Below are 23,801 nucleotides of genomic sequence, written 5' to 3' on the forward strand. Positions count from 1 at the left end.
CAATTTCCAATTGCACGACCCACAACTTTGTTCATAGAATCAAAAGGTAAATCATGGACTTGGATCCACAGTGATGCCTCACGAAGGATCATAGCTTATTGTTGCAAATCTCCTTCATGCTCTCGCCAGACCACCATATGCTTCCAATTTTCTAGACCCTCAATTCTGCCAACCATGTGAAAAAAGCTGAAATAGAAGCAAATCTTGTCCCAATTCTTTTAATTCCAAGCCTCTTGCTGGTTTCCAGGCCATCTTGAGAGTAGATTTTGCTGCTTCTGAGTTGAAAGGTCGATCGGTTGAAGAAGACATAAAGAAGCCTCCATTTTTGTGGGACTGCTTGGCTGCTCCACATCAACCTCAGCTTTCTCTTCCTCTGTCAAAACTCATACCCAGCTTTTCCAAACTCGCCTTCATAGGACGAAGAAGAATCAAGGCCACAGAGAACTTCCACCACCTTGAGAATACCAAGCCTCGCATGCAAACGAGAAGAAAAAGCTCCCACAGGACCCTAAGGAACCAAGGCGAGGCTAGATTTTTGTTTTCTCCTTCGCCTTTGGGAGTAATTTCACTAATAGTAGTTTCTACAATAGTTTACTGGGTTTCAAAGCTTGGATTGAAGCTGAAGCTCTTTGCAGCATCCCTTCAACCGTTGCAGCATCAAGAAACCTCTGAAAATCAAGTTGAAAACCCCTCCCCTATTTTTCTTATCACCTTTTCCCCCATTTTCCTGGTCACTATCATGGCTGATCCTAGTTATTGAACCCTCGGTCGAGTCCTCCCGAGTCTCCCGGTGACCGGCTAGTGGAGCTACGGCCGCCGGTGAACGGCCAACAGCCAAAAACAAAGAAACCCCATCCCTTTTAGGTTTTTCCCTTGCCTTTCTTGATGGCCGTTCTCTGCTCGACCACTCTCAGGTCATTGGCTATGTCGTCGCACCTCGCTGGACTACCATTATCCCTCCCCATGCCCTTCCTTCCCTTCCTCTGTTCTAAAATGGGGACATGGTCATATGCTCCCCTGTTTAGCCAAAAAAAAAAATAATACCCTGTTTCGTTCTTTTCTTCTACTTTTTCTCTCTAGCAGATCGATGGACCCTAGAGTAAAGTCCGGTCCCCCTTTTCGGATGGACCCAAGCTGTACCCGAGCAGGTATGTTGGATCCATTATTATTTATTTATTTTATTTTTTATAGTAAAAACGGCATACCATATGGTCCTTACGTGCCAAGTCAAAAGATGGAACATGATATAAGGCAGAAGGAAGAACATCTACCAGCTCCAAGAACCCTCCTCACATAGGAAATGCTCTCTCCCTAAAATCCGCTATTGATGATCCCTATCAGATAATCTTAGTCTTAATTGAGTCCCTACTTGATGATTCACTGATCGAATCATTTAGATTTGACCCAACAGGAGCCACCGAACACTGTCACCTGGCCAACTGTTCACTTTTTCTCTCTCTTGAAATTTTAATACTATTAAAGTTATTGAATATGAATTGAATGGCTTTACATGGTATTAAATAGGTTAAGCTGATTCGCGTAGATGAATTTTAAGATTTCAGGCAAAAAGAGATAACTAATCCTAACACTTTTTACTAGTTTTCGAACTATCGAATATTTTTTTATGAAAAGAATGATTCTGTGTTTATCTTAAAATTTAGGATCGAAAAAAATGATATTATGAAACTTATAATTTATCGCAAAATAATAATTTCATAATTTTTTTAATTTTAATGACTAGTTTACGAAATATGAATTCTATATTTATAAAATTTGTATTCTTGTTATGAAAAGATTGATTTCTAGATTGCTTTACTGTTAGAGATTTATTTATAGATTATGAACTTTGTAAAGATAATTAGTATTTTTTTCATGTATAATTTAAGAAAATATGATTTAAAAAAAATTGTTTTAAGGAATATGTTTAAAGGCTCTCAAATAATTATGATATCCCTATTGAAGTGGGGTTATCGATATCTTGTAGCTAGCATCCAACAAAAATGACCTCTACTAATGAGTATAAAGTTGGTAACGAATATTAATTATGATACTTTGTTGATTATAATGACGATACTATCATGGGTGCAAAGTGATCATAGCACTGAACGTCTGGGAGCAATTTTTTGCACTATGAACTAACTAAATGGTTTATTATTTGTGACTGCATTTGGAACCATATTTATAAAATTAGTATAATTTTTGCATATGCAAGAGCATGATTTATTTATGACTTATTTCATTGTACTATTATTATTAAATATTCTATTTTACATCAATAATTATTTTCTTCAAATAATGTATTAATTCATGTAAAAACTTATACTTGATTCGGTAAGATAATGTAAGGTTTACTTAGTGAGCCATATAACTTATATCTCTTTCTTTTTTTTTGGGGATAAGTAGGACCATTGAGAATGAGGAATGGTCCAGACTTGGAGTTCATATTAGCAAACTTTGAGATTTTATAGCAAAAAGTTTAGTTCTTTAATTGATTATGGATTTGTAGTTGATGACTTCACAAAATTTGAGGTTATGAATTTTTGGTATGTAAATTTGGATTTAGACACCCTATACCAACACTTATTTATTCAATGGATGGTAGACTCGGATCTTTTTGTTATATTTTATTTGAAACAAATTTGTATACATGATTACTATCGTTGGCTTCGTGTTATCGTGTAAAATATCCTACAATAGTATGATCGTGTTATGTTCCCGTATTTGGGATGCGACAATATAAAATTTGTCAAAATAATTACAGAAAGGCCAATTATTAATGGATAAATTTAGAATTAACTAAAAATAACAAAACTTAATGTGTTGGAAATCATCTCATTGTTTTCAATAACAGATCATAAAATTTTGACTGATGTATAAAAAGTTTTAACAATATTAAAGTTCTAAAATAAACTGTATTGATACAAGGGACTTGGGTTTGATCTTGCCTTTACTCTAATATACGGCCAAATTTTCACCTAACCCCATTCTCAAAAAAGATAAAAGGAAAAGAATAGATGAAGCAAATATATTCCCTCATGCGTTGGTACACCAACACAAAAACTCTTAATCCCCATATTTAAAACCATCCGTCTGCATCATACCTGTTGCTGGAAATTGGACCCGGGGGCCGCCGCGAAACCGGGGAAGGAGGAGCTCCGCTGCTACAGGGGGCGGACGGCGGTGCGCCGGCCGGCTGCGTCCTCCACCGTGGGGCATGGGAGCGTCCGAAGAGGGGTGGTGCGTCCAGTCCTGTCCTGTCCTGCAAAAAAGCCGGTGGCCGGGCTCCCCAGCGCCGGCCCTCCGATGCCTAAGTCAGAGGGGGCAAGTATGTGGAGAGAGCGGGGAGGAGAGTATGTGGAGAAGACACAGAGGATATTTGGATAAGATCAAGAAGATGAAAGGGATGGTGTCATCAATTGTGTCTGTGCTTCCTCCCACCCCGTCCCGGAGGGTTCAGTCCGGGAAGTTTTTGTTAGGGGTTTCTCAGAGTCCAGTCTCGAGGGTCCTCTCCCTCTTCTCCTCAGGCTTCCTTTTATAAAAGGATTTGGTTACCTGGGAGGTGACAGGAGGTTTGTCCTGTTCTGTGATAATTGGGCACGATTTAGCCCATTAATGGCGTAGTGGAGAACGGGACCGGATCAGACCGGAACCAGGGAGTTGTCACGGTCGATCGGACCTGTTGGAGTTGTTGAACCGCCGGCCGTGGTGGGCCTGGGGTCCGTGGATGGTAAGTGCATTTATTACCGAATGAACCGGCGGTCAGGTAGAGCCATACGCTCTGATGGTTCAGTGATCCGGAGATCGTCTTAGGCCGTGTTCATTAAATGACTGAGTGCATCGGAGACTTGAGGGAGTCTCATGCATTAATGGCAGGTCGTGGCGAATGTCTGCGAAGATCTTATGCCTTGATGGCTTGGAGATAACGGCAGGTTACAAGCTGTAAGAGTTGTCAAGTCACTTGGACTTTAGGCGGAGGTTAAACATTAAGGCATCGGCTCGGCAGGGGTGCCGAGCCGAGCTGGTCGCCCAATGGGGCGCCCTGTGGCGGGGCCGCTTTGAGTACTCCTGGTCGGCGCTCTTTAGGCGAGCACCTTCTAGCAGAGCGCCTCTATTCGGCGCTTTTTGCCCCCTGGTCGGCTCTTTTTAGCCGAGCATCCCTACTTTGATTATTTTGGCTGGGCGCCTCTTCTTGGCGCTCTCTCTGGTCGGCACCCCTTGGCCGAGCACCTCTCTGGTCGGCACTCCTTGGCCGAGCAGCTTTCCGGTCGGCGCTCTTTGGCCGAGCGCCTCCGTGGATGTGTGACTTGGGGTTTTTCCCCCAACACTACCCCCCGACTTCCGAGTTCCAGTTGGCTACCAGCCGGAGCGCGGGAAGTAGCTTTAGTTGGGTCATTACGAATTCCGAAAATTTCGATTTACTGCGCGTTTTGAATTATCGGAAGCTTCGAGGTGCCTTTAATAGGCGGCGTCTCTTCTTTCCCGAAAAGCCTCATTATTGGGACACTTTTTGCGAAGCGTCCTCGCGTCGTGGGCTCATGATGGGGCCGCACGATCTTTGATTGCGGACGCCTTTCCGCACGATCCGATGGGGCGCTTCGATGTTCGAAGCGCTAGCCCTAATTAAATGCGTCGTTCTGTCTTTTAGACCGACACGTGTTATCATCTAACCGGGACGCAGCGTTTTCTTCGCTGATCCGGGCCGTTGGGGAGGTCTATATAAACTCTCCCCCGGCCCCCTGTCCTCTTTCTATTGCTTTCTACTTCCAGCTTCCTATTCTTCCAGTCTTCCTCAGACCGAAGTCCCTTTTCTCCGGCATCTTCCCCAGGTCCCCCTTCTTTTTGACTTCTCTCTCTTGCAATGGGTTCTTTGCCTAGTGAAGTAGTGTCCACCATGAGTGTCCTGGAGGTCGAAATGACCGGAGAGTGGTTTTTCCCTCTTCACGGGTTCCGTTTGGAACCCGCCAGGCGAAGGGATCGGATAACCGATCCTCCGGTGGGCCGGATCGGAGTGCACTCGGAGTCACTCTGGGCCGGCCTCCGGTTTCCTCTTCACAGCTTCGTGAATGAGTTGCTGGCGGTATGCCAGTTGGTTCCGGCGCAACTTACTCCGAACGCTTGGAGGACAGTGATGGGCTTCCTGTCACTGTGTTTACTGCAGGGGATTCCTACCTCTGTCAACGTCTTCCGGCGACTTTTTATCTTTAAGTCGAATCCGGGAGACGGAGAGTGGCTGTACATCGCCCTTCGGGTGGGTCGGCCACTCTTTCATGGCGCCCCCTCATCCATTCATGGCTGGAAGGAGAAATTCTTCTTCCTGGGCTCTGAACGGTCCTGGGGGTTTGACCCCAGGTGGAGGCCGGCCCAGCTTAAGTCCATCAACAGGCCCCCCCAGCTTTCTCCGCGTGAGCAGGAGATCCTCGACACCATCCGCAGCCTTGGGGACGGGATTTTGCTGAACGGCCTCATTAGCGAGGACGCTCTGGTGAACGTGGGCCTGAGCTCGGCACGTCCTCAGGGTAAGGATAATTACAGCAACCTTTTATTTCCTTAATTGTTCTAATGTTCTAATTTTGTTCGTCTTTGCAGACATCGCAAAGATGGTGACGAAGAGCGAAGTTCTTTATGCTCGCTTCCAGAAGAGAGCGGCCGAGCTCTCAGGAGAGCCCACCGAGCCGAGAAAAAGCAGAAGGTCTCGGCAACCTCGACTCCCTCGGCGGCAGTGGTGGCCGAGGCGGGTCCTTCCCGCCCCGCGCATCCCGAGGCGGGGCCCTCTAGCCCTGCGCATCCCGAGGCGGGGCCTTCTCGCCCCGCTGACTCCGAGGCGGGTCCTTCTCAGCCCGCGCGCCCTGAGGCTGATCGGAGAGAGGGCGCGGGCTCCGGGGGCTCGGGCTCCAGAGCCCCGATGGCGCCCCTATGCCCGGCGCCCTTGGCGCAGGTCCCTGGTCGGCAGGACGCTCCAGTTGCCGACCAGGGGAGGAGTTCAGCGGGTCCCGTGCTTGCACGCCCCGCTATAGTTGTGCGGCGGTCAGATCGGCCGCTCATCCGACCCCAGCCCCCTAGCTCCGCGGCGGGGAGCAGTCAGGGAGCCTCGGGGTCGGCTCTGCCTAGGCCAGCCAATGCTGGCCTTCCGGGCCTATCAGGCTCGGAGGAACGGGTGCCCTATGCACCCACCTGGTCAGTGTTCGAGGGTGACTCAGCCCTCGAAAACCCACAAGTGGCGCGCGAGGTATTTCGGCTCGCGCTGCTCCCAGCTGACCGGGCCATGATGCAGTCCATGAGCTACAACGCTTTCATGGACATTACCCGCTGCAACCGTCCGGGTGAGTAAAATTTTCCTCTTACGTGATTTGTAGAGATTTTTTACTCGTGGCGCCTTACGTCTCTCTTTTACAGCACTTGCACGAGACGGAGATGCTGATGCACCTGGTTCAAGAGTACCGGGAGAAAGCCCGGAGGTGCCAGCGCAGCTACGAGGAGGCCCAGAAGAGGTACATGGCCGCCGAGGCGAAGTACCTGGCCTCCGAGGAGAAATACCAGGCCTCTGAGGCCGAACAGCAGGTGCTCCAAGGGAAAGTCGGAGCATCTGATGAAAAGATTCGAGCTCTGACCGCTGAGCTCGATGAAGAGAAGGGCGCGCACGCATTGGCGAGGTCCGAGCTGCGCGCCGCAGAGGCTCGATTGGCCAAAGCCGAGCAGGCGTTGGCCTCCCGCGAGCAAGAGGTGGGGGATGCCCGCCTCCGACATTCGGAGCTCGAGCAGGAGCTGAGGGGCCTCGAGCGGAGAGCCGCGTACCACGAGGCCCGGAAGATAGAGGCCCGGGAGAACGCCCAAAACGCAGTGAAGCTCTTCCGCGAGTCGGAGGAGTTTTGCGAACTCATGGCAGAGGAGGGCGTGAACGGGCTGATCCAAGGCTTCCGGAATTTCCGCAACCAGTTGCGGCGGCTTCTCCCGGACTTCGATGTAAACCTGCTTAAACCGGGAGCAGGGGTCGAAAGGCCGGGGGCAGAGGCGGAGGCAGAGACTCCGGAAGTCGACCAGGGAGGTCTGGCCGAGGCGGCCGAAGCCGTCCCCGAAGTTGCCGAGGTCGCCTCCGAGGCTACCCCCATTGCTGCCGAGGCCACCGAAGAGGTCCCGGGTGCTGAGCCAACCAGTCCCGGTACTGCCGAGGCCGAGGTGGTCGAGCTCGAGCCTTTGATGTAATTTTTGTTATTTCTTGTAAAGTCGGGATGGCCTCCCATACTTGTAAGGGCCAAACCCGAATTTTGTACTTAGCCTACGGGCCTTTTTGAAATGAATATACATTTCTTTTTGGAAACTCGTCTGTCGTAGTCCAAGTTTTTCTGCTCGGATCCGTTTTAGGTTCCGAGGATATGGGCTCTAGGGCCTCAGCTTTTCCCGCCACAGGGTTTGAGTTTAAGTTTGGCTTGCCGAGCTCCATTGCTCGGTCCTTCAACCAGTGGTATAGCAACGCTTGAGCTTATACCAAGGATTCGGGCTCGGAGAGTTTTTCGGTGCCTAGTCCAGGACTTGACCGAGCCCTAAGGCGGTCACCAGGACTCAAACTTCAGCGAAGTTACCTATTTTCAATCCTCGCGTTGCCGGGGCGGACCACGTTCGTTTCTAACGAACAAGTCGAATGCCCGTCAGCTTGTGACGGGGATTCGCCGGACTTTGTATGATAATGTGCTGGTGTCACGAGCACTCCTTCGCCGAGGCGATCGAAGACGCTCCTCTGCTCGGTGTCCGTTCCTTGAGGACATCGGCAGAGAAAATCCGAGAACAGAATAGGTAATATAAAAACATTAATGTAGAAACATTAAGTAAATGGGTACCTTTAACATGTGTCCTCGCGCCGAGGCGACTGAAGACACTTCTCTGCTCAGACTCCGTTCTTTGGGGACGTCGGTAGAGAAAAATCCGAAAATAGATAAAATAATGTAAAAATATTACATAAATGGGTACCTTGTACCGTGTGCGTCCTTGCGCCGAGGCGACTGAAGACGCTTCTCTTGTACCATGTGTCCTTGCGCCGAGGCGACTGAAGACACTTCTCTGCTCGGACTCCGTTCTTTGGGGATGTCGGCAGAGAAATCCAAAAATAGATAAAATAATATAAAAATATTACATAAATGGGTACCTTGTACCGTGCGCGTCCTTGCGCCGAGGCGACTGAAGACGCTTCTCTTGTACCATGTGTCCTTGCGCCGAGGCGACTGAAAACACTTCTCTGCTCGGACTCCGTTCTTTGGGGATGTCGGCAGAGAAATCCAAAAATAGATAGAATAATGTAAAAGCGTTACATAAATGGGTACCTTGTACCGTGTGCGTCCTTGCGCCGAGGCGATTGAAGACGCTTCTCTTGTACCATGTGTCCTTGCGCCGAGGCGACTGAAGACACTTCTCTGCTCGGACTCCGTTCTTTGGGGATGTCGGCAGAGAAATCCAAAAATAGATAGAATAATGTAAAAGCGTTACATAAATGGGTACCTTGTACCGTGTGCGTCCTTGCGCCGAGGCGACTGAAGACGCTTCTCTTGTACCATGTGTCCTTGCGCCGAGGCGACTGAAGACACTTCTCTGCTCGGACTCCGTTCTTTGGGGATGTCGGCAGAGATCCGGTGATGAAGAGCGGGCCGAACTCGTTGGCTGAAGCCGATGGAGCACGAGCCGAGCTCGTCCGGTCAGAGAGGACCGCTAACTCATAGCCGATGGAGCACGAGCCGAGCTCGTCCGGTCAGAGAGGACCGCTTACTCATCTCGATGTCTCGAGCATCCCTATAGCCGGGGCATCCCGACGTCTCGGAGCATCCTGACTGTAGTCAGGGTAGGAGCACGAGCCGAGCTCGTCCGGTCAGAGAGGACCGCTAACTCATAGCCGATGGAGCACGAGCCGAGCTCGTCCGGTCAGAGAGGACCGCTAACTCATATCCCGACGTCTCGGGCGTCCCTATAGCTGGGGCATCCCGACGTCTCGGGGCATCCCGACGGATCGGGGCATCCCGACGTCTCGGGGCATCCTGACCGTGGTCAGGGTAGGAGCACGAGCCGAGCTCGTCCGGTCAGAGAGGACCGCTAACTCATAGCCGATGGAGCACGAGCCGAGCTCGTCCGGTCAGAGAGGACCGCTAACTCATAGCCGATGGAGCACGAGCCGAGCTCGTCCGGTCAGAGAGGACCGCTAACTCATATCCCGACGTCTCGGGCCATCCCGACGGATCGGGGCATCCCGTTGCGGCAGGGCATCCCAATATATTGGGGCATCCTGACGTCTCAGGGTAGGAGCACGAGCCGAGCTCGTCCGGTCAGAGAGGACCGCTAACTCATAGCCGATGGAGCACGAGCCGAGCTCGTCCGGTCAGAGAGGACCGCTAACTCATAGCCGATGGAGCACGAGCCGAGCTCGTCCGGTCAGAGAGGACCGCTAACTCATATCCCGACGTCTCGGGCGTCCCTATAGCTGGGGCATCCCGACGGATCGGGGCATCCCGACGGATCGGGGCATCCCGACGTCTCGGAGCATCCTGACCGTGGTCAGGGTAGGAGCACGAGCCGAGCTCGTCCGGTCAGAGAGCACCGCTAACTCATAGCCGATGGAGCACGAGCCGAGCTCGTCCGGTCAGAGAGGACCGCTAACTCATAGCCGATGGAGCACGAGCCGAGCTCGTCCGGTCAGAGAGGACCGCTAACTCATATCCCGACGTCTCGGGCCATCCCGACGGATCGGGGCATCCCGTTGCGGCAGGGCATCCCAATATATTGGGGCATCCTGACGTCTCAGGGTAGGAGCACGAGCCGAGCTCGTCCGGTTAGAGAGGACCGCTAACTCATAGCCGATGGAGCACGAGCCGAGCTCGTCCGGTCAGAGAGGACCACTAACTCATAGCCGATGGAGCACGAGCCGAGCTCGTCCGGTCAGAGAGGACCGCTAACTCATATCCCGGCGTCTCGGGCATCCCTATAGCCGGGGCCTCCCGTTGCGGCAGGGCATCCTGACCGTGGTCAGGGTAGGAGAAATAAACCTGACACCATGAGATAATCAAGAAAATCGGTGAGCTCAAAATGAGTATGCGGACCATAAGTTTATTATAAAATGAAATTCATAAAACGAAATTCAATAGTTGAATAATGGGGAACCCCTTAGGGTTCTACTGATGGTACACGCGGAGATTTTCAGAGCTCCAGCTCCGCGGAATAAGAGTCCCGTCTAGGGACTCTAGCTGATAAGTCCCGGGTCGGCGGATGCGCGTGACTCGGTATGGTCCTTCCCAGTTTGGGGCCAGCTTCCCTTGCTCAGTTGGTCGGGAGGCTTCAGCTCTTCTGAGGACAAGATCCCCTGGTCTGAAAGATTTGATTTTGACCCTGGCGTTGTAGTACTGAGCTGTCTTTTGCTGGTACCTCGCCATACGAACTCGTGCGGCCTCCCTTGTTTTCTCGATCAAGTCGAGGTTGCTTCTGAGCTGCGAGGAGTTGGAGCTGGCATCATGATGCTCGACTCTTGGAGAGGGAAGCCCAATCTCCAGTGGGATGATGGCCTCCGTTCCATATGTTAGGTTGAAGGGAGTCTCGCCGGTGGGGACACGGAACGTGGTCCGGTAAGCCCACAGGACATTATACAGGTCTTCGACCCATTGTCCTTTGGATTTGTCGAGCCTGGCTTTGAGACCCTGCAAAATAGTACGATTTGTTACCTCGGTTTCTCCGTTCGTCTGAGGGTGCGCGACCGAGGTGAAGCGATGGTCAATGCCGAGCTCGGAGCAGAACTCTCTGAAGTGGATGTTGTCGAACTGGCGACCGTTGTCAGAAATAAGGATGCGGGGAAGTCCGAATCTGCAGATAATGAACTTCCAGACAAAATTCCGCATCTTCTGCTCGGTGATCCGGGCAAGGGGCTCGGCTTCCACCCATTTGGTGAAGTAGTCGATGGAGACGACCAGAAATTTTCTTTGCCCGGTGGCCAGTGGAAATGGCCCTAGGATGTCAATTCCCCACTGGGCAAAGGGCCAAGGGGAGCTGATAGAAGTCAAAGGAGCCGAAGGCCGGTGCTGAACATTGGCGTTCCTTTGGCACCGGTCGCATCTTTGGACGAAGTCCATAGCATCCTTCTGGAGTGTCGGCCAATAATATCCTTGGCGCAGAATTTTATGGGCCAATGCTCGCCCTCCCAAATGGTTCCCGCAAATTCCTTCGTGGACTTCGCGTAGGGCATAATCAGCCTCCATTGGGCGGAGGCATCTGAGGAGGGGAGAGGTGAAGGATCTCCGATAGAGCTTTCCCTCGTACAATATGTACCGGGTAGCGAGGCGTTTGATCCGGCGAGCCTCTTGTTCGTCGGTGGGGAGGACTTCGTCTTGCAGGTAGCCAATGAGTTCGTCCATCCAGCTTGGCTCGAACTCAGTGCAGAGGGTCTGCTCGGGCTCATCTGTACTAGGCTTTTGGAGATACTCCAGTACTGCCTCCTTGGGAAGCTCGCTCATGCGAGAGGACGCCAGCTTTGATAGCTGGTCGGCCCTGAGGTTCTCCGACCTGGCAACATGTTGAATGTGAAAAGAGTCCAGGGTCGAGGCGAGATCCCGTACCTTCTGAAGATACTTCTGCATGGTCGGGTCTCTGGCTTCGAAGTCGCCCACAATTTGGTTGACGACGAGCTGAGAATCGCTGAAGGCCTTCAAGTCCTTCACTCCTAGCTCCTTGGCTAGCTTAAGCCCGGCGACGAGCGCTTCGTACTCCGCCATATTATTAGAGGCTGGAAACTCCAGGCGCAAGGCTTGCTCGGCGACCACCCCTTCTGGGCTGGTGAGAATGAGTCCTGCTCCGCTACCCCCCGAGTTTGAAGAGCCATCGACATGCAGAGTCCATGTCAAACTCGGGGCCTGCTCCGTGGGTGGCTCTGGCCCGAGTTCGACCTCATCCGGTATGGTGCACTCGACTATAAAGTCTGCGAGTGCTTGTGCTTTGATTGCCGGTCTAGGTCGGTACTCGATGTCGAATTCCCCGAGCTCAATGGCCCATTTGGTGATCCGTCCCGCACGGTCTGATCTTTGTAAGATCTGCTTGACCGGCTGGTCGGTTAACACAGCCACTGTATGGGCTTGAAAGTAGGGTCGGAGCCTTCGAGCCGAGATGACCAGAGCATAAGCGGTCTTCTCGAGCTTGGTGTATCGGGTCTCGGCGTCCCTCAAGACCCGGCTGGTATAATACACTGGCTTTTGAAGTTTGCCCTTCTCTCGGACCAGGACCGAGCTTACTGCAACAGGGGAGACGGCTAGATACAAATAGAGGATCTCACCCTGTTGTGGCTTTGTGAGCAGGGGAGGGGAAGCCAGGAGATGCTTGAGCTCCTCAAAAGATTGTTGGCACTCGTCCGACCATAAAAAGTTCTTCGGCTTCTTGAGGGCTGCGAAGAATGGAAGGCAGCGCTCAGCCGAGCGGGAGATGAATCTCCCGAGGGCTGCAACTCGGCCTGTGAGCCGTTGTACCTCCTTGACCGTCCTGGGGGGCGTCATCTTTTGGAGGGCTCGGATCTTCTCTGGATTGGCCTCAATTCCTCGCTGTGTAATGATGAAGCCGAGGAATTTGCCGGAGGTGACCCCGAATGCACATTTGGCTGGATTGAGCTTCATCTGGTACTCTCGGAGTGTGGAGAATGCTTCATTGAGGTCGGCTATATGATCTTGCGCCACCTTGCTTTTCACCAACATGTCATCCACATAGACCTCCATATTCCGGCCTATTTGATCTTTGAAGATCCGGCTGACCAGTCTTTGATAGGTTGCCCCGGCATTTTTCAAGCCGAACGGCATCACCTTGTAGCAATAGGTTCCCCCATCGGTGATAAAGGCGGTCTTCTCCTCATCTTCTGGCGCCATGCGGATCTGGTTGTATCCGGAAAAGGCATCCATGAATGCCAGCAGCTCGTGACCCGAGGTGGAGTCCACGAGCTGGTCGATGCTGGGAAGTGGGAAGCTGTCCTTCGGGCAGGCTTTATTCAGGTCGGTGTAGTCCACACACATACGCCACTTCCCGTTGGCTTTCTTGACGAGGACCACATTGGCGAGCCACTCCAGGTAGGCTATCTCCCGGATGAAGCCAGCTCCAAGGGGCTTACTGACCTCCTCGGCTGCTGCTCGCTGGCGCTCAGGGGCGGCACCTCGCTTCTTCTGCCGCACAGGCTTGCTGGTCGGCTTTACTTGGAGCCGGTGGACCATGATCTCTGGATCTATCCCTGGCATGTCTGCAGGCGACCATGCGAAGACATCCATGTTGTCTCGCAGGAAATTGACGAGACGACTTCTCGCGTGCTCATCAAGGCCAGAACCGACCTGCACGGTTAGCTCAGGGAAGTTCTCTTGTAAGGAAACTTGGATCAGTAACTCACCAGGCTCTACCCGCTCTTTCTGAGGGTCGACCCGTGCCTCCATAACCTCGGTTGAGGGCTGGTCAGTCGCTGGGGCAGGCACCTTGGCGGGTCGCTTTGCCTCATGGGTCGCCAGGTAGCATCGCCTTGCCACCATTTGGTCTCCTCGGACTTCGCCGACCCCCTGGCTGGTGGGGAATCGCATGAGCAGGTGGTGAGTGGAGACCACCGCTCGGAGGGCGTTGAGGCCTGGCCTTCCGAGGATGGCATTGTAGACCGAGGGATGGCGTATCACGAGGAAGCTCATCCCCACGGTACTTTCACGGGGGGCGAGCCCGGCTGTGACCAGAAGGTCGATCTCGCCCTCTACTGGGACTGAATCCCCAGTAAATCCAACCAACGGAGCATTCATCCTCCGTAGCTGCTCTTTGGTCATCCCCATTTTACAATATGCACCAAAGTACAAAACGTTCGCCGAGCTTCCATTATCAACTAAGATGCGTTTTACATCAAATCTATTTATGATCATGGAGATGACCACGGCATCATCATGGGGAGTTTCGACTCCCTCTAAATCATCATCTGAAAAGGAGATGGCTTCAGAGGCGCGCAGGCGCTTTGAGGAGGTTTCTTCCTCCGAAGCTTCTCCAGCCGAGGCTCCTCCTTGGATAGTGTTGATGACGCCGGCGATGGGCCTGTTGGCATTCGAACCTTCAGGCTGTGCTGCTCCTTCGGCGGGCTGCTTCTCTTCACGCCGGCCTTGCACAAACCGATCGAGCACCCCCCGGCGGATGAGTGCTTCGATCTCATTTCGGAGCTGGTAACACTCCTCGGTATCATGGCCTTGATCCCGGTGGAAACGGCAATACTTCCGGTTATCGTGCCGGGTTCGGGTATCAGGCTTCGGAGGTGGGAGCCGGATGCGATCCCGACTCTCGATCTCCATGAGGATTTCGGCCCGAGGAGCGTTGAGGGGAGTGTATCTTTCATACCTCCCTTCAGGTGCAGGGGCTTGCAGTGGGAACCTCGGGCGGGGTGGTGACCTCTGCCGTGGCGGTCCCCTCAGCCGGGGTGGTGACCTCTGCCGTGGCGGTCCCCTCAGCCGGGGTGGACTCTTTGGGCGGGGCGGATTCTTAGCTCGTTGTGGAGACGGGCTTTTAGGCTGGCCGCGCTCCTCGCGGCGTCTCTTCTTGGGGTTCTGCTCGGCTCCGCCCCGCCTGGCTGCCACGGCTTCTTCTGCCTTGGCGTACTTCCGCGCCCGAGCGAACATTTCGGTGAGGTCCGCGGAAAAACTCTTCTCGATCGAGAAGAGAAATCTGTAGGACCGGGCTCCAGTCTTCAGCGCCGACATGGCGATTGACTGGTCAAGCTCCCGGACCTCCCATGTTGCGGAGGTGAACCGATCCAAATACTCCTTGAAGGATTCTCCCTCCTTTTGTTTGATATCGAGGAGGGAGTCGGATGTCCGCCGCTGGGGCTGGCTGGCGGCGAAATTGCCAGCAAACTGTCTGCCGAGCTGCTCAAAGGAGGAGACAGTACTCGGCTTCAGCCCGGTAAACCACAACCGGGCTGGTCCTCGGAGTGTCGCCGGAAAAGCTTTGCACATCATGGCCTCCGAGGCTCCTTGTAGGGCAATTAAGACCCGGTAGCTTTCCAGGTGGTCCAGGGGATCAGCCTTGCCGTTGTAGGGCTCTACCTGGGGCATCTTGAACCGCAACGGAACCGGTTCATCTTCAATTTCCTGGGAGAAGGGCGACTTTGTATTGAACTCGAAGTCGCCGTTATGTCCTGACTTCCTCCCATGGAGTGCCTGGATTTGACGTTCCAGCTTCTCGACCTTCCGGTCGAGTTCATCGTTCTGGAGGATCGCTGCAGCGGTTCGTTCGGGCGCAGGTTGCCCTGGAACCGACTCAGCTTCTGAAGGCTGTGGCCAACCTCCGTGGCCTCTGGCTGGGCGCTCTCTCCAGAGGGAGGCCTGGACTTGGGAGTCCTGACCTTGAAGGGGAAGTCCACTTGTGGAAGGCTCCGGCTGAACCGGAGCTGGAGGAGGCAGTGCCGTTGGGATGCCCCTGGGCTGCAGGCTTTGGACAGCGGTAACCAGGGCTTGCACCTGTTGTACCAGGGCATCGAACTGCTCCGGCCGAACTTGATGAACTGACTCGGTCGGAGGTGATGAGTTTCGGACGGAACGCTCCGGGCTAGGTGGAGGACGTTGAGAGGCATTGGAAGCCCCTTTGCTTCTTAGCTTCATGGCAGCGAACTCGGGCCCTTCCTCTAGCGCCAACTGTTGCTGGAAATTGGACCCGGGGGCCGCCGCGAAACCGGGGAAGGAGGAGCTCCGCTGCTACAGGGGGCGGACGGCGGTGCGCCGGCCGGCTGCGTCCTCCACCGTGGGGCGTGGGAGCGTCCGAAGAGGGGTGGTGCGTCCAGTCCTGTCCTGTCCTGCAAAAAAGCCGGTGGCCGGGCTCCCCGGCGCCGGCCCTCCGATGCCTAAGTCAGAGGGGGCAAGTATGTGGAGAGAGCGGGGAGGAGAGTATGTGGAGAAGACACAGAGGATATTTGGATAAGATCAAGAAGATGAAAGGGATGGTGTCATCAATTGTGTCTGTGCTTCCTCCCACCCCGTCCCGGAGGGTTCAGTCCGGGGAGTTTTTGTTAGGGGTTTCTCAGAGTCCAATCTCGAGGGTCCTCTCCCTCTTCCCCTCAGGCTTCCTTTTATAAAAGGATTTGGTTACCTGGGAGGTGACAGGAGGTTTGTCCTGTTCTGTGATAATTGGGCACGATTTAGCCCATTAATGGCGTAGTGGAGAACGGGACCGGATCAGACCGGAACCAGGGAGTTGTCACGGTCGATCGGACCTGTTGGAGTTGTTGAACCGCCGGCCGTGGTGGGCCTGGGGTCCGTGGATGGTAAGTGCATTTATTACCGAATGAACCGGCGGTCAGGTAGAGCCATACGCTCTGATGGTTCAGTGATCCGGAGATCGTCTTGGGCCGTGTTCATTAAATGACTGAGTGCATCGGAGACTTGAGGGAGTCTCATGCATTAATGGCAGGTCGTGGCGAATGCCTGCGAAGATCTTATGCCTTGATGGCTTGGAGATAACGGCAGGTTACAAGCTGTAAGAGTTGTCAAGTCACTTGGACTTTAGGCGGAGGTTAAACATTAAGGCATCGGCTCGGCAGGGGTGCCGAGCCGAGCTGGTCGCCCAATGGGGCGCCCTGTGGCGGGGCCGCTTTGAGTACTCCTGGTCGACGCTCTTTAGGCGAGCACCTTCTAGCAGAGCGCCTCTATTCGGCGCTTTTTGCCCCCTGGTCGGCTCTTTTTAGCCAAGCATCCCTACTTTGATTATTTTGGCTGGGCGCCTCTTCTTGGCGCTCTCTCTGATCGGCACCCCTTGGCCGAGCACCTCCCTGGTCGGCACTCCTTGGCCGAGCAGCTTTCCGGTCGGCGCTCTTTGGCCGAGCACCTCCGTGGATGTGTGACTTGGGGTTTTTCCTCCAACAATACCATATGCTAGCCCCCCTTTTTTGTTTTTCGGAAAACCTTTACACATTTTTCATGAAAAATCATCTTGTTTTAAAGAAAGCATCCCTTTGAACTGCCAGATTTCTTAATTCCCATTCATAGTGGCCCTCGGACCTGCCTTAGGTGAAGAAAATATTCCCATCACTATTTTATGATTTGTACCTTATATACGTGAGCTCATGCATCTGGGACGTCGGCCGCCTACTGTTTCTTCCTTGGCACCAACGTTTTGGCACGAGAAAAGGGCCGTGGTTTCCCAAGGCTGAGTCCATGGTGCCAATGAGACCACGGCTGCATGGGATCCACTCTTTGCTTTCCTGCCTGACTTCTAAATATATTAATTTTATCGATACCATGTACGCCCTGCCCCCTTCTTAGTTGTTAAAGCATCAAAGGGAGAAGAAACAAACACAAGCGAGGGAGGATGTTCGCCAAGTTGAAGCAACCCAACAGCACTAAAGATACGCGGACTGAATAAAAGTTTCATGATGGTTCTTGACAGGACTTGACAATGGAGTAGGTTCCTACGTACAAGATTTAGCTGGTAGACAATTGCCTTTTCGTACGATGGCTGTATTCGTGGAGTCAGACAAAAGAGAGAAACACTTTAATAACACGTATTCTATGCAAAAAAGTTGATGCAACTGATGTGGATTCTATTGCTTCTTTTATTAACACTAGACATAAAATACCGATAGCAGTAGATCATATTCAGTTGATCTCGTTCCAAGAAAGGAAGGAGAAGGGAATACATCCATTAACATTGAACATTAAGTCTTGCACACCAAATAAGATACTAAATTCTACGCCCAAATGGATCACAGAATCTTCTCATAATATCTCATGGTGTGTATGCAGTCATACCATTGTACCATGTAGATATGCATGTGATGGACAAAAATATTGATGTAGGACAGAAGGAGCAAGAAAAGAAGGAAAAAAAAAAAGAGAGAGAAGAGAAAGATGGCAGCGAAAACACCTTAATATCACTTAATTTTATATCTAACTAATGCAAGCTGTATCTCAATATATACAATGATGAATTTATATAGACAACTCAAAATCCTAATAAAATTCCGCATAAGATACCGACGTCTTTATATAATTCTAATTCTAAATACCAAATCAATTAATTTTTAATTTTTAAATAAAATTAAATTTTCTAACTTTTATATTTGTCTCTTAGAGAAATATCTCTAGATTTCTTTTTAGATGATCTTCTGTCGAATATAGCATTCTTCGAGCACCGGGTTGGCTGTCCAAGATCTGTGTCTCATATAATAAATGGAGAAGTTTATCCAGCTTCTTTTTATTTTCAAATTAGACTTATTGTTTTACTTAAAAAAAGAAAGAAAAGAAGTTATTACCATATAGAGATTATCCAAGGATATCTTTGCCTACAACTTTATCCAATACTTCCGCTAATTATTAACCACATCCAGCATAGCCAACCATGTAAAGATTCTCCGAAAAGAAAAATCCTAGTGTACTAATTTATTCATAAAAAGACCAGACGAAGTTTCTCCATATATATCCACTGATCCACACAGTAAGAAAGTTCACAGTATATATACATTAACATCCTTACCATACCATCTTACATGTTAGTATTCAGCCAGTCCGAAACCAACCATTTGAGACTCTCCTCGTCCCTTCCGTCTTCTCCTCCTCATGTCCATCATCTCCTTCACCTTTTCTATGCTCTCTTTTCTCTTCACATTTCCTGCGAGGTCTCGTGCAAGACGGAGAGAGGTGGCCGTCACAAACGGCACCGCGGAGGGCTTCGTCGTGAGCTTCGGTGAGATGATCATGGACTTCGTGCCAACGGTGGCCGGGGTGTCGTTGGCCGAGGCCCCGGGGTTTGTAAAGGCCCCTGGTGGTGCCCCGGCCACTGCAGCGATCGCAGTGTCCAGGCTTGGTGGCCGTGCTGCCTTCATCGGGAAGCTCGGTGCCGATGAATTCGGAGTCATGCTGGCCGGAATTCTCAAGGATAATGGGGTCGACGATAAAGGTGTGGTTTTCGATTCCACGGCCATGACGGGTCTCTCATTCGTGACACTTACGACGGACGGCGAGCGGGAATTCTTGTTCTACCGCCATCCGAGCGCCGACATCCTGCTTACGGAGGCTGAGCTCGATCTAGATCTCATCCGAAAGGCACCTCTCTCTCTCTCTCCCTCTTTTTATTTGCAGCTAAGTTTCCATAGCCAGTTATTCATCTTTGGTTTTTATCTGATTTGTGTTTCTCTTTCTAAGTAGTTTCTTGATTTGTATTGTAAATGTTCTCAGCAAAAGTATTGCAAATGAATACATATCTATAATGGCTGATCTCCATAATTAGTGTGTTCTTGAAAAGGGAGAAGAATTAGGTCGTCGATTATAGTGGCTGCAATTGATTGATACTTTTAAGAGATAATGAGAGCCTACAGATATCAGATCTCATGTCCCTTGCGTACTGCATGGTTTTCTGAATACTGTACGGAAATCGATGCAATTTTCAGATGTATTTCATGGCAGACAATGCAATTCATGGGGACATTTCGTCTCATCGACCAACAAGATTATCCATCGAGATCACCAGTGATGACGATCTAAACTATTTTTCTGAAAATAGATCCGTTTTAGGGTAATTGTTCAAATGTTATAGTTAGTATATTTTTCTAGATACATGCTTAGATTGCATTATTTGTTGAGGGCTAATAAAGATGCATCATTTCTAAATTAATAATTCTATTTTCAGCCTCACATTTTTTTATTTTATATTTTTTTGTTTTAGCTCTTTTTTTGGAAATATGTGATAGAGCCATTGCTACCCGTTGGATTCTGAGGTGATGTGGCATCCAACTAGCATCTTAGTTAGAGAGTCAAGTCAAGGTCAAAAAGATAAAAGGCACAGGTCACAAAAGTTATCATAAGTTATAGAAGGTTAAGAATCATAAGTTGTAGAATGTGAAGAGTTATGAGTTATATAAGATTTAAGAGTAGTGAGGGTTATGGGTATATCAAGAGTCTGAGTTAGAAATATTAAGAGTCAAGAATTATAAATTACATGTAGAAATTTCTAGAGTTATATGAATTCTATATAAATGTTTGTAAGCATTCATTTGTAAGGTATTAATTGAATGAAAATTATACTTCTTCCAAACTTTGTTTTTGAGAATTTCTACCACCTTCTTCTTGAGTGTTCTTCCTCATTTTCTAACACCACAACTTTATTACAAAATAAAGGTATTTACAAAGTGGGATATACACATGAGAGGAAGATAGAAATGCAGAATGTGAAGTGAGGTTTCAGTAAACAAATTTTTTTTTTAGTATTATTTTCAATTAAAAACATGCAGAAAGATCTTCTACAAGAAAAGATTTTTGTATCCTTGCCTCGCAATTTTACCGTTATAATAATTTACTTTCTAAGACTATGTCATAATTTTTATTTCTGCTATTGATATTTTTTTTCAATGAATGGATTTTCCGGCTACAATTTTTCACTGTGGATCGATAAGCTTGATTGAAGAGCCTTGTCGATCCAGTCATTTGGAAGCCATGAAGGTGGCCAAAAAAGCTGGGGCATTGCTCTCCTTCGACCCAAATCTCCGGCTACAACTGTGGGATTCCCCGAAGGATGCACGGGCTCTCATCATGAGGATCTGGAAGCAATCCAACATCATTAAGGTCAGTGATGCCGAGGTTGAGTTCCTAACCAGCAAGGACACAGAGGAAGATGATGCTGCTGTGATGAGCCTATGGCACTCGGAATTGAAGCTGCTGGTGGTAACCCTTGGAGGGAAGGGATGCAAATACTACACCAAGGTATTATTACAACTCAAAAACACTAGCATGATCAAGTCAATTGGAACAAGAACAAACCTCTGTGTAGTTGTCTAGGATGTTGTTTTCTTCTTATATTTACACAGGATTTGCTTCTTTAATTATAGGATTTTCGAGGGACTGTCAAAGGGCTTGCTGTCAAGCCAATGGATACAACGGGGGCCGGCGATGCATTCGTCGGCGGAATGCTTAGAAAGATTGCCGATGACCAATCTGCACTGCAAGTGAGTCTTATGACAGTATTAGCTTGTAGCACTCCATGGCACTTGAACTCAAAACCAGGAGCCTACTGCTTAGCCAATTGTAGCTAGGCTTGGATGTCAAGTGACATTTTTTGATATGTGATCCCTGTGTTGGATTGCAGGATGAGAAGAAACTGAGGGAAGTGCTGAGATTTGCCAATGCTTGTGGAGCCATAACAACAACCAAGAGAGGGGCGATTCCTGCTTTGCCGAACGAAGCTGAAGTCTGGGGGTTGCTGGAAAAGGCTTAAAAATCTTGAAGGTTTCCATTCTGTTGCTGTTAGTGTCGTTTAGCTAGGCTTACTACAATTTACGTAGGGGTTTTAAGAGGCCCATCCCTGAGTGTCGTTCCCTTCTTTTGTTCTCCTTTACTCCATTCTGAAAGAAATATGTGTTCTATGATCAGTTTGCTTTGTGGTAAAACTTAGTCGTTGTTAAAATTGTCACAAACTTTGCCAAGAATTTGCTTGAAAATGCATGGCGAAGGATCAAAAGGATCTTCCTAGTATTTGCTATAACCATTTTTTTTAATGAAAAAAATGCATTGGCTCGTGCCTCTTTTTCCTTTTAGAATGGGAAGGAGGGTAGGTTGATTGTATTTGAAATGCTATTTTGTAGGACGTAGTGTTATTATTTTGTGGGTACACGTGGCGAACATAAAAAAGACCCTGTTAAGCTGGTGTTTTACATGCTTACTGGAGGTATCTCGTAACATTCTTGAGAGAGATTCATTGACTATTGACTGTTATGAGGGGGTTATCTAGCTCATCATTTTCAGAGACCGGTTCTTATTCTTTGAGACGGGATTGCTGGAAAATAGGGCCATCATACAGACATTAGAAGTGAAGCATATTTATAGAAAAGCTAATAGAGCTGCAGATTGGATAACATCAGATATAGCTAATCACACTGGATCTATTTTTGTAGATGGCTGCGATGATATTTTATTTTCCGATTTCCACAAATATATTTATTCTAGATTGGTTTAATAAATCAGATTTACGAAAAGGTATGTATATATAGAATTATAATAGTAATGATAGCTAAGAGGATATAACTCATAACAGTAATCAACAATCAATAAGATATAACTTATAACAGCAACGAACAACAAAATAGGATTCAGAAACCTAGCATCACTAGCATAAAGTTTAGAATATACATAAATCAATATCTCATTGTAATGCATGAATCGGCATTAAAAGTAGATCGTCAATATATAGCAGATTAGATTTTTGAGTTATTCTAAAGTAAAATTAATGGATGAATAGACGAAGAATCAGTCCACATGTTATCTTGGAAATTATTTTTGGGCCCATGCTAGGCTTATAAGTTTGGATTTTGTTTGAATCCATAGGTTTCGGTTACAACACCGTAATGAGTGTTATCTAACTCTATTTTATGTTTAATGTGATGATCCGTATTGGCGTGTGTTTAGTCCTACATCGGTTATTCATTGAGAAAATTTTGGGTACTTATATAAGGCTAAAAAATTCAAAAAATATCTTTCGGCTAGCCTTTTGGAGTGAGTTCGTGGTTTGTTACAAAAGGTATTAGAGCAAGCTCGACCTATAGCCTATGTGGACTAGGGAACACTGCAGTACGGGTTTATGGAGGCTAACCATGGGTCGAACGTGGTGTTTGTGATTAGATTTGAATGAATTTGAATCCTTAGCCTGATGAGAACGTCAAGGCTTGAACGAGGAGAGCATATGAGGACCTGTGTAGGGGCATATGTTTAGTTCCATATTGGTTATTCGTCGAGGTGAATTTGGATACTTATACAGGACTAAAAAATCCAAAATGCCTTCTAATTAGCTTTTTTTGGGTGAGTTCCTAGATTGTTGCATCTAATCTTGTATGTAAACCAAACTTAGGACTAGCTCTTCATTCTCTTCCTCTTCGCATTACTATAATTCAGTTTTTTCGATAAGAAAGAGAAGCATGACAGCATGTCTCCTTGGATTAAACGTGTATCTAACAAATTAGATAAATAAGAAAAATGATTTTTTATCTATATTGGGTGATCAGGGCATTTCTTATTACATCTCGAGTGTATCACAAATAATACATTTTAATTATGCGTACATGATAACTCTTGTGGTCTGTTGAGTTAGTTGTCAAAGTCCAAGCTCGATCTCCTTCTCGAAAAGACTTGAACCAAAATTATTCAATTCAAACTAGGGAAAATTGTTGGAGTATTGAATTGTTGAATTCAAGGATCAAAATAATGGCCCTTGCAACATTACAATGGCCATTACAATGATCCTCCCTTATATTATTATATAACATAAACCAACGGATTAAAAAGGAACAGCATAGAAATAGATTATTTAGCATTATAACAGCCTTTAATAATCAAAATGACGGTAGTTATTTGCATTTGGATTATGTCTCTAATAAATTATTATTTGCAGAATCAAATTATTCTACCAATTTTTTTCAAAGAATCTGTACCACATAAAAACTAATATTTTTTAAATTATTTCCTGTTATTTTCAATTATAATTGCACATTACCAGGTTAACAATGGCTGTTATAATGATTCTAACGGTCAGTGACAGGTGGGGGTTTGCTATAACGTTGTTATTGAAACATGGGGAGGACCAGGTCTCTTAGCGGCATCACCCAGTCCAACCGTCCGATCCGGTGGTCTCTTAGTGACGAAAAGTACACGTGTCTGAGATGGCATTTGTGAGATGGCAGACCAAACCTTGACCTCGATCGAATCCCCCAAGCTCACTCGAAAGCCTGCCAGTCTCTGATGAGTGGTCCGAACCTTCTGCTGCGAATTATGGTTCTACCAAGGTCTAATCGTTCTGACGTAGTCTAAGTCTCCGAAGGAAAT

The 23,801-nt window shown here is 48.7% G+C and overlaps 2 protein-coding genes across 2 annotated transcripts; one reads left to right on the forward strand and one right to left on the reverse strand.

Annotated features, from left to right (window-relative positions):
- Window positions 1–376: 376 nt before the first annotated feature.
- Window positions 377–15,460, reverse strand: LOC148700279 (uncharacterized). The gene is made up of 3 exons (XM_088709731.2): window positions 14,434–15,460; window positions 13,320–14,397; window positions 377–454 (listed from the first exon to the last, which is right to left on the reverse strand). Exons 1-3 carry the CDS (start codon window positions 15,057–15,059, stop codon window positions 377–379), a joined length of 1,782 nt encoding a protein of 593 aa, XP_088565857.1. The 5' UTR covers window positions 15,060–15,460.
- Window positions 15,461–18,501: 3,041 nt separating this feature from the next.
- On the forward strand, window positions 18,502–21,204 carry LOC103708606 (fructokinase-1). Its single transcript, XM_039131091.2, has 4 exons — window positions 18,502–19,038; window positions 20,356–20,693; window positions 20,819–20,935; window positions 21,076–21,204. Exons 1-4 carry the CDS (start codon window positions 18,555–18,557, stop codon window positions 21,202–21,204), a joined length of 1,068 nt encoding a protein of 355 aa, XP_038987019.2. The 5' UTR covers window positions 18,502–18,554.
- The last annotated feature ends 2,597 nt before the right edge of the window (window positions 21,205–23,801 follow it).

The sequence above is a fragment of the Phoenix dactylifera genome, chromosome 13 (genome assembly GCF_051530095.1).
Source record: "Phoenix dactylifera cultivar Ajwa chromosome 13, Ajwa_hap1_PhDact_Kaust_v1.1, whole genome shotgun sequence".
Classification (NCBI taxonomy): domain Eukaryota; kingdom Viridiplantae; phylum Streptophyta; class Magnoliopsida; order Arecales; family Arecaceae; genus Phoenix; species Phoenix dactylifera.